This window comes from Alligator sinensis, unplaced genomic scaffold (genome assembly GCF_000455745.1).
Source record: "Alligator sinensis unplaced genomic scaffold, ASM45574v1 scaffold846_1, whole genome shotgun sequence".
In the NCBI taxonomy this organism is placed as follows: domain Eukaryota; kingdom Metazoa; phylum Chordata; order Crocodylia; family Alligatoridae; genus Alligator; species Alligator sinensis.
The window spans coordinates 1,461,134-1,475,140 of record NW_005842230.1 but is presented as its reverse complement, the minus strand read 5'-3'; the positions used below and the strand labels follow the sequence as shown (position 1 = coordinate 1,475,140).

The following is a 14,007-nucleotide window of genomic DNA, read 5'->3' as shown; positions in this document are numbered from 1 at the left end:
TGATGGATGGAGTGGAATTAACCAGGCACAGACACGTGTAGGTTACAGGAGTTTGTTTACTTACGTCGCCTAGATAGTGATGGACGACGCAGGCGAGCCTTTGTTCCGTTACAGCTTCAGTTACAGAGTCGAGTACACGCACGCAGTTAGGTTACAACGAGATAATGACGGACGTGGCGCCGGGAACGAACGGTCGAGCTTGCAAGACTTTCTACGTCAATATTTTACGCTGACGGGGTGATTGATTGGGAATTGATCAATTTCCCAATTCTCTGGTGACAAGCACAGGTGTTTCCTGCGAGATCCCCAGAGCTCTCCGCCTTGGGCAGAAACCGTTAAACTATTTATAGGCAGAGGTGTTTGACAGAGATGCCCAATCGTGAACCGTTATATGGAATCTTTAATTTTTTGGCAGGTGGCAGCTCTTTGTCTCCTCAAGTTACAAGGTAGTGGGTTAGGTTTCTCTACCTGTTACGTGTGTGCTACGTGTGAGGAGCTTACGTTTATCTTTGACCAATTATATATAGTTTCCCCTAGCATTTTATTTCAGCTGACCAATTATCTACAGTACTCTGGCCGCGTTTTGTTTCAAGGAATTTTTGGCAGGGATGTCTTTTAACCCTTAATCGTCAAAATGAGGATGATTTGAATGGTATCTCTTGCTCAGTAGCATGGGCACAATTTAATTGGGTTGTGACAGGGGTAAATCAGGGTTTTATAATAAAGAAGATTTGTCTGTAGGATTTCGTTGCTTCAGTTGTCAAAGAAGGTGGAGGGTGCACAGGGAATAAGGCAGGAGACTTCAGGAAGAGAAAGGACTTCTTTATGGCTCAGATATTTAAATACTGCCTTATCAAGCTGAATTCTATCCCTGCTTGTACCAATGTGCTCCCATCTGATTATTAGCATATTACAAAAACAAAATTTTTCACAGCTAGTCACTATTTCTCTCATTTTCCAAGTGAATTACTGCAGTTTGAACTATAATGAAGTCAAAAGGAGCTATGTTTGAACATACTAAATATTATATAATGACAAGTATGCTATAAAAATATTGTTCTATGGCATCTCAGATTATGATCAGAAGTATTTAGTAACATAGGTGCTAGATATTTCAGTTCCCTTCCGTTAAAAGGCAATAATACTCTCCTCATGTAACAGGGACGTAAAGAAAAAAAAAAAAAAAAAAAAAAAAAATCAATGTTTGTGAAGCCTTCTGATATTATCATGATCAGCACTAAGGAAAAATCCACAAGGATCTGAAAAGTAGATCGTAAATAAAGCAAAAGGAACAGCCTTTCAATAGTAACGATCAATAAAACTAGGGGAGAGGTCTTCATTAAATGTACACAGCTTGTCCTGTGCGTTGATTAAAAACAGGAGCCAGGTGAGGGAAAAGAACCATCTACATAAGGCAAGGGTTTTCAACCTTTTTTTAACAAGTGTACCCCTTCTGTCTCAAAGTTTCAGCTCATGTACCCCTTTATTTTTCTTGTTTTTAATGTGCTACCCATGCCCCCGTGGCAGGAGCACACAGAGCCTCCTCAGCATGAGGTGATCACATAGGCCCTTCATGGCACGAGGGAAACCAGCCACAGCCACAGCTGTAGCTTGCTGGGGTAATAATGCTGCCGGCTGAATGTGTTAAACAGGGCTGAATCGTGCTGTGTCATGCCTGTCAGGGGCACAGGTGGAAGAATGCCAGGGCTAACAGGACTTAGTCCCCCGCTAGTACAGGCAGCCCGGCCACAGGCTCCAGGCAGCTGGGGGAGGGAAGGGGCATGGGGGTGGTGGGCAGATCCAGGCCCCTGCCGGGGGGAGGGGGGCGGAAAGGCCCTGGGCCAGGTTTTGGGATGCTTGGAGCCCAGGTGGCTCATCCGGGGCCTCCTACCACTATGTGCAACCCTGGAGGAGTAGGCACAAGGGGCACCTGTCCCCCGGATGATCTGTGTGCAGGGTGGAGGCAGCTGCCACTGCAGAGAGTGCTCCGCACCCCGCTGCCAGTGCCCCAGAGCAGCACAATGCCATGTGCCCCCTGCACGCTGGTTGCATTGCCTGTCTGGTAGTGGGAGGCACGTGGCATCACGTGGCTGCCAGGGCACCAGCAGCAGGGTGCAGAGCGCAGCCCGCAGCAAAAGCTGCCTCTGCCTTGCACATAGATCCAGGGGGCACATGCCCCTTGTGCCTGCCCTGGGGTTTTTCATATGGTGCCGAGAGCCCCCTGGCACCCCTGGATGACCCGCCCTGGCCCTGGGGCCCAAATTCACCCCAGGCCCTGCCCCACTCCCTCCCTCATTGCAAGGGCCTGGATCTGCCCCCCTACCCCTTCCCAACGACAGACCTACCTGCTGGGGGAGGGGGTGTGTGCATGTGCTCAGCCCCGCCCTAATCCTATTTTCTTCCTCTGCCTATGGTCAGGCCAATGCCCCGCACTACCTTTGCCACCCTGCTTGGCCCTGTGCCACACCCCATGCTACTTTCCCACAGCTGGCCACGTGTGTGGCTTAGCAGGCTACTGTTGGGCCTCTCATGCCTAGCCAATTACACAGTCAGGGGCAGGTAAAGAACATACTACACCCCCCTCCCTGCCACTCAGACCCTCATGGCTCTGCAGGAAGGGGGTGGCCACGGTGCCTCCTCTCCACTGGCTATTGGCTGAGGGCAGCAGCCTAACAGCAAATGAGGAGTGCGAGCCAAGATGGGGCGAGGGGAGGGGAGGGGCCATGTGGGACTGGCAGTGCCCAATGCGCCCCTCCCCCGGGTAAGAGGCAAAGCATGGTAATATGCTAGAGGAGTTGCCATTACCACACACCAGGGCGCGCACAGTCCCCACACACCTGCCCACCTGTGCAGATGCGGCTCCCAACAGCATGAAGCAGCCTGCATACCCCCTATGACTTTTTAAAACACGCATAGGGGTACGTTTACTCCTGGTTGATAACCAGACATAAGGAATAAACCTAATGCAGATAAATACTGTTGCTCTGCAGTCTCTGTATTTGATTTCTGAACTTTCAAGTACTATGCCTCATCTCCTCACCCAGAAAACAAAAGTATTGTAATTTTTTTTTTTTTTACATTGGCTTCTATTACTATTCATAAAAATAGTATCTCCATAGCCCTGAATTTTGGAACACAGTTATCAGAGACATCATCCTAAACCAATTTTAACTGTGGTAAATGTGCTATTTGAACTCTCTGGGTGCATCCAGATGAGCATGCAGGTGTGGTTTGTGATACTATAAATTCTTCTGAATTTTTACATGTTCTGTAGTAAAATGTTTTTATTCCACAATTAATTTTATATACTTATAGCTTCATATAGCTATTGATATTCTGAAGCCTATACCATTCTTACTACACAAAAAAAACCCACAGAGGAACAAGGTAAACCCCTAAGTTTTTACTAACAATTTTCTCCAATTCAATATGCTGGGAATGGTGGGGTTTACCCTGCATAGTACATGTAGGAGACTCTCCCATAAAACCTCAACTTTTAGGACAGCTCCACAGGAGCTTTGGGCAGGTTGCTTTGTTCCCTCATAGTAAACAGCGGCCTTATTCTCAGAGGCCAGTGCTTAGTTGCAGCCTGCTACTTCTCATATCAGGCAATACACAAGCTAGTTATTGAGTAATGCCCTGAGGACTCTTCACCCTAAAGAAAATTGCCTGCAGTTCTTGCCGTTTTGGATGACATGACATGTGAGCAACTGACAAATGCTGAAGCTATATTAAGTTAGATGGCAAGTTGATAACATGCACCACTGAGGTCAGGCACCACCTCTTCTTCGGCATGTGAAAACATGATAATTTTGTTTTCAATAAAAGCATGAAAATGTAGGTAATACATATTAGTCTACAATCACTTTGAAGATGGTTTAATCAGAAACTGTCGAGTGCAGAAATGCATGGAAGCTTAGACTCCAAGATCATGTGTGTATTTTACAACAGATTTGAAGCAACACATTTGACTAGAACAGAGGACTTCTCCAAATTTAGCTGAACATTAGAAGGCATTTAAAGTACAAAGTCTATGAAAGCTTTGCTACCGACTTCAGCGCACTCAGGATTTCATGCCTTATCTATTAGATTTGTTAAGAGAGCTGCTGGACAGCAAGAGTTTTATTTTGAATTAAACATCCAAAAATGTTTGGAAGAGTTATACAAAATTATCCAAATTTAAAATTCAAAGTTACTAACCTTAAAAAAAAAAAAAAAAAAAAATCAGTTTTTTTATTGTATTACACACACACACACACACACAGAGCAGTAGCAAGTGGATCCATATGTTCTTCTTTGTTATACTAACAAGCCCCAAAATGACCCCCTCTTCACAAAATAATATAGATATGAGAATTTTATTTAATTTATCTCCAACGAAGCAGAGGTAGGTTGTTCAATACTTGGAAAAACTGGAGAAGCAACAGAAAGCTGACAATCCATAGGTGGCACTCCATTTTCCATCTTGGCACAGGCTGCAGTTCAGTGGCAAGTGAAAAAGTATCAAGCATTTGGAAAGAAAAGGATTTGTTTTTCCAGTTTCTTTATATTTATCAATAATTTGAGGAGTTTAATCAAGGAAAAGTTCCCTTAAATATTGAGTAATATTTTGATTTTTATAAACAATAGTGTAACATCTGAAAAAAATCCTACTTTGGAGTTCTGAAATGAATTAAACATGAAAATCCATAGAGCCAAAATATACAATTAAAATAAAACCTTGAGAAGAATTCTGATAAAACATAGTTTGATTCATATTGCCAGATGCCAAAAATCAGTGAATGCACATTCTCAACTAACAATAACAGAAGTACATCAATGGGAGATTATACCCACAATGTATTTTATTTGGGCTGACCCAGCCCACAACACCCACACGCAATTATCTGGGCCTGTGGAACACTTAGCGAGTTTTAGCGAGCCGTTACAGGCCGAGTCAGCTCCTCCCCAGCAACAGCTCCCCAAAACTCCCTAAGTGCTTCTGCCCCAGGGGCCCAGCTCTGCACTGGCAATGCCCAGTGATCCTGGATCTCCATGAAGACTAGTCCAGGACCTGTGCAAGCAGGGAACACTCAGTTGGGCAGACAGGATGTGGCCATGGGCAGGTGGGGTGTGGCATCCGGGAGTGGGATAGACAGGTTGGGACAGGGCTGGGGCCAGGATCACAGTGCGGGATTCGGGGATGGTGACTGTATGGAGCCACGATCCGCTCCCCACACATCCCTGCAATGGATGCCAGTTCCACAGGCAGGGCTGTGCTGGCAGCAGATTTCAGCTGTGCCCTGGGCCCCCAGTCCTGTGTTATCATTGCTCCCAGGCCTGGTCCTGCTTACTCGTCCCACTCCCTCACCCGCCTACGGCCCCATTTCATCCACTCAGACAAGCGTGCCTTGTCCATGCAAGTCCCAGGTCAGCTTCCATGGAAACCCGGCCCAGCCACTCCATCAGGCAACCCTGGCAGTGGATGGGGGACAGACGGGCCAGGGTGTCAGCGGCAGACAGACGAAGCCACTGCTGCTTGGGCTACAGGGAAGCGGAGTCTGGCAGCTGTGCCACCCCATACCCGCTACACACTTGGGGGCAGAGGAACCGGCCACTTACACCACAGCCCCCTCCCCCTGGGCCAGGCGAGACCAAGGGATTTGCCATGGATCAGATGGCACCACTTGGCAGGTCTGATCCAGCCCTCAGGTCATATTTTTCCCACCTATGGTTTACATGCATACAACTGAACTGGTAACAGGGAACAGGTTCATAGTAGTACTCGATTTTCCAGGAATATTTTTATACTTTTCCACACATCTTTAACTGGTTTAACAGGCTTTTATGTCTGTCCTCTTCAGGTCTAAACTGCATTTAAACTGCTCTAAACCCTGCAAATCTCCTTAACCTTATAACAATACCCATAGAGCCCACAAGAATTGGGGCCACATAGTGGTAGAAACTGTATCAGCACAGTGAGGGACAATTCTTGTTCCAATAGACCTGTGAGCTGAATCAGGGCTGCCAGCTTTTGGTCAGGGACCCCTAGCCACATGATGCATGGGCCACATGCTGTGCAGGCCACACAGCACACTACCCTGCCCTGCATGCCAGCAGCCCCCCTCACCTATGCTGTATTGGTAGTCTCCATACTGCTACACCCCACTGTGTACTACCCACAGACCATGCCCGACACATGCCCTTCCCCCTTGAAGCATCACATGGCAGGTGTCACTTCCCCCTCATTGCATGGGAGTCCTGCACCTGTCCCAACCATCTAGGCATGAATTTCCTTTGCCCCACAGACCATGCTGCTCTGCCCCCAGGGGCACTGCCCAGAAATAGAAAGGAGCAAGGGCCTGGTGACTAGTAGCAGCAGCAGCTGGAGCAATGAGAGACTTAGACTGGGATTCTGGTGACCAGATGCAGCCCACGGACAGCCACCTGAACAAGCCCGAGTTAAATAACCAAGGCAAAGAAATTATTACAGTTTTTTCAGATGGAGAATGGAGGGAGACACCATAATACATAATCAGTCTGTGGAATACATTCCCCAAAAGATTCATGGCTGGTGTAGACATTTGTAGGAATAATGTTAACTACAGTAAGTCTGGAACTCTTGTTACGTTTTTGGGTATAAAATTTCATGCTTCAAGGTTTAAGTCAGTAATATGCAGGGGGCAGGTTCTCTTACCGCACGCAGTCAAATTGTTTTATACACTATTGGAAGGCACTTGCATACTACTGCAGTGGTACTCAATGCTCTCGTCCAACAGGCTGGATGGGCAGGACCCAGTCTCTCTACAGGCCAGATCCAGCTGGTGGGCACATCAGGGACCCATCCAGCCATGTGGATGGGGTGGCAGGGGGTAGCCCAGACCTGGTCCAGCCACACAAGGGAAGGGGGCTTAGTCTGGTTCTAACCCTGAGGGCAGTGGGGGGCATAGCCACAGCCCCAGTCAAACACACAGATGGAAGGAGGCACGGCCCAGCCCTGATCCAGCACATGGGACTCTGGCTGCAGGGAGGGGTGACAATATTAAAACCATCGCTGCTTCTCTACCACCCAATTTCCTGTCTCTTTGGGAGCTCTGCGGGCCACATTCCAAGGCTCTGTGGGCCAGAAGTTTGATTATCCCTGTACTATAGCAATGAGGACAGTATAAGAATCTACACAGAACAGGACAAAATACAAGTTTTTCTGAAACAACTGATATTGATCATTGCTGTAGACAGAAAACTGGACTGGAGGGACCACAGATCTAATCCAGTATTAAAAGTCCTTTGACACAAAAAGTCAATCAATTTGTCCAAGCCTAGACAGGCAGGAGTTACAGAGTTGAGAAATGAAGCCAGATCATCTAAGTCCCAGTCCAGTAACTTAAACACACATCTATCCTCCCTCAGTGGCGTGAGTCGTTAAGAGAGAGTCTGATCAAACTTTTCTTTGGTCCAGGAAGTCACTGAAACAGCCTGAGGGTTGTGTTAGAAAGTTAAGATACTCTATCTGTCCTACAAGCAGTGACATTTAATTTTCTAACAGCTTTTATTATAAACCTCAGTGACTTGCCATCTTAAAATCTTACCTGTAGAGCCACTGTTATGGGTCAATAGATATAGATGTACCTGATACTTTAAAGCTTCAATATTTCCAGTGAAAAAGTCTTAAAAAAAAAAAAAAAACAACGAAAAACCTGAATCATCTATATAATGTAGGTTTATAAAAAAAAATTAAAGGCAAGTTTTTAGTTGGTTTAATAATAAGAGAAAAAATAAACCTCCCAATCAATTTCAAAGTACTGTAGATAAACAAGTTCAACTGCTCTTACCTTTTGTTGGACTCTGGTTCTGATCTATAAATCCCTTCAAGTCTCCATTTGTGGAAGCTACACCAACCTGAACAAAACATTTTAGAAGTCTTAAAATATGGTAATATGTATATGTATATGTATATTTGCCACTATACAATCAAGAGCACTTTTAAAGAGGTAAATTTGCATCCTCAAATGCTTACAAATCACTCTGATAAGCACTTCACTATCTTGCTTATCTGCTGATCCCTAAATAGTAATCCAAAATAAAATACAAAAACATACAAAAAGCGTAAGATATTGTTTTAAGAATATGAAACTGCTGGTAGCATAAATTGGCCAGGGGAAGTGGGGCACTAGCCCTGGGTGCCAACTATTGGGATATCTTTGCCATAGCAGTACAGCCCTGTGCTGCCCCTGCCCTGCCATAGGAGCTAGGCAGGGCATCTGGCCTTGCACCCAATAACATATCTGGGGGCCAAAGGGTGAGCAGAATGGGGTACTTTCCACCCTAGGGAGTCTCTGCCACAGCAGGTGCATCTCTGCGCTCAGTAGCATATTTAGGGGACCGGGGAATAAACAGGGCACCAGGGACAGCTCACAGAAGACTCAGCTACAGGGCTGCTGCTGCCTGAGCCAACACTGCTATCGCACCAGGGACAGCAGTAACAACAACAGCAGCAGCAGCAGCAGCAACTGCCTTCACTGCAGAGAGCAACAGTTGGTAAGACAGCTTTCTCCCTCCCTTCCCTTCATGCCCCCACTCTCCAGTGGTCAGCATACTCCTCATTACCCAGACACTGAAGGAGCTTGTTACTCCTCTGGAAATATGCTCGCTGAAACTCTCACAAGAAGTATAGTGGAATGAAGCTCCAAAGCTAGAGTTCCCTTCAAGCTACTTAATATATTATTTTATTCAGCAGCTGGATGCATCACTTCATCCTCAGTCTGGGGTTTTACTTCCATTACTGTAGTGCCTAGAGCCTCGTGGACCAGGATCCTACTGTCCTATTCAAGGACAAAACAAAAAGATGGAGCATAATGAATCTGTTTCCAACTTTCACTTGCAATCATTTTGGTTTTTTTGTTTCTCAATTAAAATCTACTCCAATACATTTCAGAGCACTCCCAAGTGCTTTCAACTTGGAAAGAAATAATTGGAAAAGGGTATTTAGATTTTGATTCTCACAGTATTTCAATTTTTTTAAATTCTCAAACTTGGGAGGAGATAAGGTTTTAAATTGAGAGCTGAGCCACGCACTTAATTTGAGTGGAATTAAAGTTATCTGGCCCCAGAAGACAGATATGGAGCATGGGGCCAGTCCATGGGCCAGTTTGGGCCCACAGACCAGCCCTGCACACCAGAAATAGTGCATGCCCTTGGCTGGTCCCATGAGCCACATGCAGCATGTGCCCTGGCTGCACCAGTTTAGGGAACACTACATGCAGTACACATGGCTGGTCTGTGGATCCAATCCAGACTGGCCCTGGATCCAAAATGCAGGGCTAGGCTAGTCTGGCATGGGCAATGAATGTAGCACATGCCCTAGACTAGGTCCCACACACTGCATGCAGCACGCATCACACAGATTCCATGTACCACATGCACCGTGGACTGGATCATAGGACTTTGCAGGCTGTATCTTTGATACCTCTGCTTTATTTGCAAAGGATTCCCTAAGACAGTCTGAGCTTACCCATGTCCAACTTGCACATGTATATAGGAGATGGCTTAACAGCTTCTAGATAAGGTATATTTGTAAATAAGATTCCCTCATCATGGGGGAAGAGAGGTTTAAGTTTTAAAAAACAAGGATTTCTGCCCTGCCTTCCACTTTGGATGCAAATTCTTTTCCAAGGCAGCCTCATCTAATGGGTAAATACTTAGTCTCTTAAAAGTCAAAAAGAGAAATACTGAATAAATCTCAAATTATCCATTTGTATATAATCTTAGTAACATACTTCGAGATTTTAGGGAAATGAAAAGAGTGTACTCCTTGCCCTCAGAACTTAATGTAAAATTTCTGAGAAGATACATAAAGGGCAAGGAAGGATATAGGCTTTATTAAAAAAGTAAGATCATGCAGATAGCCTGACTTTCTGGTGGTTCTTTAAGTTATATATGGAAACATATTACAGAGGACCCTATTCCCAGGGGCTTAAAAAAAAAAAAAGCTGCTGTATGTAAAATATACAATCATTTGGGCCAATTTTTTCTGGGATTCTTTCTTCTTGCTAAAGCATTTCAATCACTTCCAAAAATTAGATTATCAGATGAAGCTTAAGTGTGTGCAATAATATTATACACCCCCACCCCCCCTATTTAGTTGAAAAGTTCTGGAGGCAAGAAAGAGAGCTAATTTTCCCATTGCACAGTATTTCATGGCTCATTACCATCAGTTATAAAAGTTTTCCCCAAGTTGTCAACACATGATAAAATTCTGAGAAATTCCAATTTGCATATCCTCTGTATAGACTTCTAGAGTTCATCAGCTAAACTCAATGAAGATATTGGCTCTGCTCCATCTCAACTGAGCAAGTTCCATGTGGAAACAGAGCAGGGTTTCTTCTGCAGTTGCTCTTCCCAGTATTTGGTTACTGCAGCATCAAGCATTAGAACTGAGAGTAGGGAGGCTAAAAGCACAGAAAAGACTATAGTTTCCTCCCCCTGGCTTATGTCTAGCCTGTGGGGGAGAAACAAGAGCCTCCCTGACCCAAGTAGTAACAGGGGTACTTGGAGAAGAAAAATGGAGCGCACTCCTTAAAGAACCAGAACCCATTATTCCACATTTCCCTGCTGTCTAGAAAATAGCTGTGAAAGTCACTAATGATGCATGCATTTCCCTCACCCTCCAGTACAGTGAGGGCCAACCTTTCTGGCAGTTGTGCCACAAATTAGTTTTGCTGCTTCCCCAAAAGCCACTCTGACCCTCTTCACCTGCCCTGTGCTCCCTACCTGATCTGCTACTCTGTAGTCTGTCCCCTGTCCAAGCTACTACCACACTGCCAGTCTCCTGATCTGCCTCACACCACAAAGGCGGTCTATAAATTGGCCACGTCTGTGTTAGCAGAAGATCTCAAATAAGACACTGTTAGAACCACCAGTTATACTAGTGGGGATCAATACGATTCCCAAAAATGAAATTTTTGGAAGTGATTGAATATATTAGGGAGAAGGGTAAGTTTAAAGTACACACAAAACACTACTTCGAAGAACATTGTGACTATAAAGTCAAGATTTCAAAAATTAGGAAGTACCAGAATTAAGGTTGCCCAGGCAACTTGATTTAACTGTTCTGTATTTATCACAAGGCATACATACATTAAATAATTATGTAATATTTTTCCCCCATAAGAACCCCACCTCATAGCAGGGCAAGAGGAGGACCAGAAAGAAATGGGAGAGGGATTAGAGAGAAATAGCAAGAAGGCCTTGACTAGCTAGAACTGAAGAGGGGATGAGATAGAATAAGGGTTAGGAACACTAAATACAGATAAGAGCCAGAATGATTGTTAAGGAGGCAAAAGGCAGGAATAAGTGTCCACGGATCAATACCTGACCATTTTTAAAGATTTGTTCATGCTTGAATTCTTAACTCAGGCTCTACAATTGTTTGTTTTTCCTATTGTATCAGTCATATACTTCAACAGAACACTGAAGGCACTCTACATTCGTGGACAATAGCATAGGTGTTTCCTGTACTAAAAAAAGTTTGTTCATTTATATTTTTATTCTTCGTAAAGATTATAATTTAGACCATTTAGTACTGATGGAGTGGGGCAAAGGATAAGACAGTTGAAATGATGTTGCATTTAATATTTATGTTAAGAACAAAGAAATAAGCTAGCTATAAGGAAAATTGGAATGACATCTTAATAAACTCAAATTATTTAGCGTTATAGCAGAAGCTTAGTGATGCATGTAAAAAGTGCTTGTATTCAGGACAACATTTCATCCTTAACCTCTCAATGAAGTACTCCCATGAGACAGGTGTTTTCATCTCAACAATTACAATCCCCTTGAAAGTAACACCATTTGGATGTAGTCTACAGGTTTGCCCGCTGTCTGTACATTTATAGACAATAAGTAAAAATTCAGGCTAAAAATGCCTGCCTGCAAAGTCCATAAATAAATTTAAGCCATCTGTGAAAACAATCAAGCTCTAGTTGCTTTGTGAACCTCCCTCTGCAGAAAAAGCTGGACAGCTGGAGCTTGATCAAAGCATAGATAAGAGAAGAGCAACACCACCTCGGGTCTAAGCAGGAGCACACCACCCTGTAGGAAAGCTTCACAATGCTTTGTAGACTGCTCCTCTTGTCAAGTACCACTGCTGTTTGCCATCCTGTAATACTGCTAGGTTGAAGACAGGCTTCTTTGGGAGTCCATACTGGAATGGCGGATGGGGAGGGGAGAAGTGCAACATGGTGCCAGGCGCAGTTGGGGGATGTGCTGGTGTGCAGTTAGTGAGGGTAAAGGTGTAAAACTATTGCTGCAGTCACACAGGGTTGCCAACATTTTTTAAAGTAACAGTAAAAATGCATCTGTAAAGATTTCCGATTGTCAATTAAAAAAAAAAAAATTCTTGGGTTGGTGACCCTGGTAGTCTGTATCCAAAATTTATAAACAGCCTGAAAAATCAAACTGAACTTGACAAAGAGAGAGAAATAGGCTCACCAGGAACTTATTTGCACTAGTTTATTTATTCTGTCAGACAATTAAAATGATGAGTTTGGTACCATGTTGTGATGCTGCATTAAAAGTAGAGGCACATTGCAGTGTTCTAGTATGAAGATTTACAAGTCCCAAATAATTTTAATATCCATGACTACCACAAAAAAAAGGATTGCTTCTGAAACTTCTTTCATCCACACACAAACAGTATTCAAGAAGTAAAAGCACCCTTGGAAAAGAATGTGTGGCAATCTGGCAGAGGAGAAATGCTCCACTGATTTATCATAAAAATTAAGGAGTTTGCAAACTTTAAATAAATGTTCAAAGCTGAGCAAAGCAGAAAGTATCCCTTCAGTCGATTTTTTTCAGTGCCCTGTGGCTTATAGTGCAATGTCATCTGTCCTGCATCCCAGCTAAGAAAGATGTACTGCTGTAAAACACATGCATCTCTGAAAGGCAGAGGAGGCATAAAATTCTTCATAAATCTCTGAAGCAAACGAGTCACTTTGAGAAACTTTCACAGCAAGCTTTCAAAAAATGTTTCATCTGTGAAAGGAAGGTGCATTTTATAAAAGTATAACTGCAATCACCTTTTGCACACAACTTTTCAACTACTTTAGACAGAAGCATGAACAAGTCATTCAATACAACTTACTAATTGGATTACATCAGAGTTTCATTATGTGACATGGAAGATTCATAAAACCATTAGCATTTGTACCCTTAGAATAAGTGAAAAGCTGCATGCTGTGAAAGTGAATGTATATTCACCAAATATTTAAAAAGTGGAAGTATCTGATACCTCAAAGCAGCTAAATCTGCACAAACAAGCACCTTCTTTTCCTCCTCTGGAGGTTCAAATAAAAGGGTTTTTAATTACAGTTTAACTTGTTCCCAGTAATTTCTGGAAATACCAGAGATAATTATAACACACAAGCCAAAGAAATAATTCAGGCTATAGAGAAAGGTGTACCTTCAAGCAGTTTTAACACTGTAGGAAGCAATAACACTATCCCAGTGATATTTCTGCAATCTGAAACGTGATTTCTTGTATTTTGGCATCTGACAATGGAAATTTACCAAAACGATTTCTAATGACTGAAGACATGATAGTTGAGGCCCAAGTCACAGTGAGACGACAACTTTTGCAGTGCACAGTGCAAAATGCCCACGAAATTGGCTATGGTCCCGACCCTCACTGCTGATAGACTGAGTAAAGGTACCCTCTGCCAATGTCAATACTGCTTTTTTTTTTTTGGTTAATTCTGCAGAAAATCGTGGCCAATGCTGTTTTTGGCAGTTTCCACAAAATCCACAAAACCATGATTTAGGTAGGTCCCCAGCAACAGAGTTGCACCTTACATATTAACTCAATTAGAGATGTATTGCAAAAGCTTTCGGTAGCCTGAGTTCACTTCAGTCAGATGTTGTGAAAAGACATGCACAGAGCAGCTTTGCCAAAGTACATATATTTACTTTTAAAAGTAAAAATCAAGGAACTTGTCTACACAGGCAAATACTTTGAAATAACGGCCTTGCAGC

At 43.7% G+C, this 14,007-nt stretch overlaps 1 protein-coding gene across 5 annotated transcripts in view; it reads right to left on the bottom strand.

Annotated features, from left to right (window-relative positions):
* TFDP2 (transcription factor Dp-2) overlaps positions 1 to 14,007 on the bottom strand; it is a 122,100-nt gene that overhangs the window by 103,472 nt on the left and 4,621 nt on the right. For 4 of the 5 annotated variants that reach the window (XM_006027273.3, XM_006027274.3, XM_025208461.1 and 1 more), the window contains exon 2: positions 7,812 to 7,878. In XM_006027273.3, coding sequence (XP_006027335.1) covers positions 7,812 to 7,878 — 67 coding nt within the window. Of the gene's footprint in view, positions 1 to 7,568; positions 7,647 to 7,811; positions 7,879 to 14,007 lie in introns of all 5 variants that reach the window. The other variant, XM_006027272.3, reaches the window with a different exon arrangement.